Source organism: Myodes glareolus, chromosome 7 (assembly GCF_982192425.1).
Source record: "Myodes glareolus chromosome 7, mMyoGla1.1, whole genome shotgun sequence".
Classification (NCBI taxonomy): domain Eukaryota; kingdom Metazoa; phylum Chordata; class Mammalia; order Rodentia; family Cricetidae; genus Myodes; species Myodes glareolus.
The window spans coordinates 53,316,979-53,320,615 of record NC_142032.1 but is presented as its reverse complement, the minus strand read 5'-3'; the positions used below and the strand labels follow the sequence as shown (position 1 = coordinate 53,320,615).

The 3,637-nt window shown below is 41.8% G+C and overlaps 1 protein-coding gene across 1 annotated transcript; it reads right to left on the bottom strand.

Annotated features, from left to right (window-relative positions):
• Positions 1 to 238: 238 nt before the first annotated feature.
• Positions 239 to 3,312, bottom strand: LOC146893567 (secretoglobin family 1D member 2-like). The gene is made up of 3 exons (XM_085692620.2): positions 3,180 to 3,312; positions 1,241 to 1,434; positions 239 to 381 (listed from the first exon to the last, which is right to left on the bottom strand). The coding sequence occupies exons 1-3, from the start codon at positions 3,292 to 3,294 to the stop codon at positions 346 to 348; spliced, it is 345 nt and encodes a 114-aa protein (XP_085548746.2). The 5' UTR covers positions 3,295 to 3,312; the 3' UTR covers positions 239 to 345.
• Positions 3,313 to 3,637: the final 325 nt, after the last annotated feature.

Genomic DNA, 3,637 nt, shown 5'->3' with positions numbered 1-3,637 from the left:
AATGTTTGTTATCATATGTGATAATTTTCATTTATGGCTACAGGAAACTTACTTGCAGGGCAGCGTAAGATGGTGTTTGACCAAACACCAGGGTTTCTGATGCCTGATCCCCAGGATTGATAGTCATCCTGATAGGGATTATCTTGGTAAATTATTACCATCACTAAAAAAACTAATCATTTTATTCAAAACCCACTTATTGCAAAACTCAAGGCTTAGGACGACAATAGACAGATGGTAACATGCAAAAAGAGTAATTTATTAGTGCAAGACGTTGGAGCCTTCACATTGGGCAAGGAAAGTCAGCGTATCCGGGAGAAGCAATGGAGTCCAGAAATTACTTCATTATTGCTTGAAACCACAATATACTAAAATTTGTGTCTGGAAATAAACAGAAAGCGAGAGAAGAAAGGTGAGCAAGTCAGGCAGTGCCTGGAGAAGAAATGTTAACAAACTTGTGCTCCATGAGAGAGCACTTTGGAAAGATGGGCAAAGTGTGCTTGGGGAAATTTCTGATTTGTTCTGGGGAAATTACATCAAATAATGCACATGAATGGAAACTCTTTCAAATTCAGGCAAATGCACTCTGAATGGGTTCAACAGTGTGCCTCAAGCCCCTCTGTCTCTGTGATCAGGAGGGTTACAGAACAGATCACAGCTCCCAGGTATAACTCCCTCTGATGATTTAGAATTGTGAACTCTATCTTCAGATCAATGGAATAACCAGGGGGGGACCCAGAACAGAAGTGGGTAAGAAGTACTGGGAACAGTCAGTTCACAGACTCCTGGCAGGGCCAGCAAAGTTGGCAGAGAAATGCATCCTGCCTATATTTTGCTCTTAAGGAGGTTGTCTCTAGTTCCCTTTCCCCCTCTGTGTGATTTTCATCCACCAACACTCCCCACAGCATTGGATAGAGATAATATCCACTCATTGTGCAGATGCCAGCTTCAGCAAAGTTCCCAGTGGATTGACAATAGAGTTAGCCCTGAATCCTCCTTTTTTTAGGGATCCATTTGTCCCTGTTAGGGTGCCTTGGGAGTGTTGTATCCAGGGTGGAACTCTAGAAGGAGGCACCTAAGCCAGGCACTGTTTATAATTCAAATCTGTAGTGTATGCCTGAAACAGCCTACAGTTGGTGACCTATAATTCCAGTGCCTCACCCCATCCATGTGTTCCCCATAGAATGTTCGGTCAACTTTATTAGTGGCCTTCTGAGTGTGTAAAGCAAAGTGAACATACCAATACACCTGCTACGCTAACTCTTTCTACGTAGCTCAGTTTGCTGTCTACACATCGCTTCACTTGCAATTTTGCTTCAACAGCCTCTGGAGGTGCATCGTATCTCCCAAGTTCTTTCTTCAGTGCTTTCTCACTGAACAGTAGGAAGGTGGAGCATGCACGCTTAACTGCTAAACAAACTGGGGCGGCATTAGCTGGAGAGAGTAAGGAGAAAGAATCCAGTTAGTCAAAATTACTGTGCATATTTAATTAATTATTTTTGCATGAGTCTCTTTGACTTAGGGCTGCAGACTGGACAGGATAACCAGTATTATGGCTCCCTCCTATGACAACACTGAAGCAAGATAGCGTGACTTCCTCAAGATCACACAGCAAGGGACTGAGGAAAGAGTATTATTGACTCGGTCTCTGTTTCTGTTGACACTCACAACTTCCAAACCTTCTATGGCTGCAGAACTTCCCTTTCATAGCATTAAAATTTGGAGTTTTGACTGCATCTTTAGTAGTATTTTCATGAGTCTTCGACAGTTGCTAAAAGGAATTTTTGTGTCATCTAATTTTCACATAAATAACAGAGCTAGAATTTTAAAAGAGATGGGAAAATTAAAAACCAAGCAGAGTGTTTATGTGTCGAAAGGTCACAATTTGAAATTGATGAAATTAGGTCATGCAGCAAGGTAAAAATCTAATGTAATGTTACAAAAGTTGTTAATTTTTTTATTCAGATAGGGTTTCTTTTTGTAGCTCTGACTGTCCTGGAACTCGATGTGTAGATCAGGCTGGCACTGAACTCAGAGATCTGCTTGCTTCTCTCTCCAAGTGCTGAGATTAAAGACCTGCACCACCACCTAACTGAGTTGATCAGTTTTGTTACACAAAAGAGTATAATTAGGAAACTATGAAAAGCTTTGTCCTTCTAAAGCAATGCTCAGATTTACTTTTAGGGAGGCTGACAAGGGAAGCTGACACCTACCTTATGGTTTCTAAAGATCTATGATGAATATTTGGGTAGAACTGAAGAAATCAACTTTCCTAATCTAGGTTCCACATTCTTTTCAACACTCTTTAAAAACCAAATCAACAATAGTAACACAAACCTCACCCATCTCCAGAGGTGGCCTGGGCCGGTCTCAGACCAAAGTTCCTTGTTTCAGCTTCACCTAACTTGGATCACTGGGATGAGTCACCAGACTCAGTTTATCCAAGGACATGACAATGCTAGCCTTAGGAAGTGCCCAAAGAGCATCTGATGTGGGCCTAAAGCAGGTCCCATCAGTCTGTAGGGATGTGCTGTAGACTATCGGAGGAGGGATATTTGGGCAGACAGGAGGAGATGCAGAAAAGAACAAGAGAAACTGCCCATGAAACTTGGTTCCCATTGAAGGTACAGAGCATGTAGGAATGTTCTGTTTACAAACAAATGGAATGTTTACAAAAAATTAGTTATTTTTGGAAAAATAGACATTTTAGTGGTAATGACTGTGCTGTTTTAATCCCTGTTATTGTAGGATCCCCAGAAAACTGATCGGACTACATGAGTCTCATTGAGTTGAATGTCTAGTGGAGGGATTTGAGATGTATTACTCACAGACTGGGAGAATACTGACTGTGAATAGAGCTCTCTGAAGTCACATTCCCAGATACAATGACAATAAACTGAAAAATAGCACAACCAACACAATCCCTCTAATAAAAACCTTTCCTGAATTTTGTTTCTAATGGCCTTCTTGTCCCTGCCACCCCTACCCCATCAAACTTCCTAAATAGGAGGAAATTAGTTGAAAGTATCTGGGCTTTTAGGAGGGCTAAAAAAAGAGGTTGGGAGAAGCTTTAGATTGTCTTTTCCTGACCTCAACCTTATCACACATAAACTTACCAACTGTTCAAAGAGGTCAACTTTCTAGGAACTTTGATTGGATTGATCATAAATGATACTCACCTTCATAGCAACAAACAGCCAGGACGACCAGGAGAAGACACAGGAACAGCCTCATGCTTCTCAGTTTGTTTGAAGGGTTAGCAACAGTGAGCAAATGGACTCTACCTGAGCCCATGGAGACCAGGGTTATTAAATGTGGTGAGCCTTTCTGGTCCCGCCCTTCAGACAGCTCACAAGACCTGCATCAGTGAGGGCTGATCCCCTCACCTCCCTCCATTCTGTTTGGCTGGATCCCAGGAGAATAGCCTCATGGAAACTTTACTGCTCCTTCAGTTGACCTTTCACATCCCCAGAAAGCAATTTATGAAGTTTCAGTTTACTTTTGAGCTTTTGATTATTACACTTGAGTTCCCTTCTTCTCAACAGGAACAAGTGGCTTCTGACAACAGGATGGCATTCACTAGGACACTGAACCTCCAAAAACCAGCTTTGCATTTGGACTTGACAACATTTCCTCA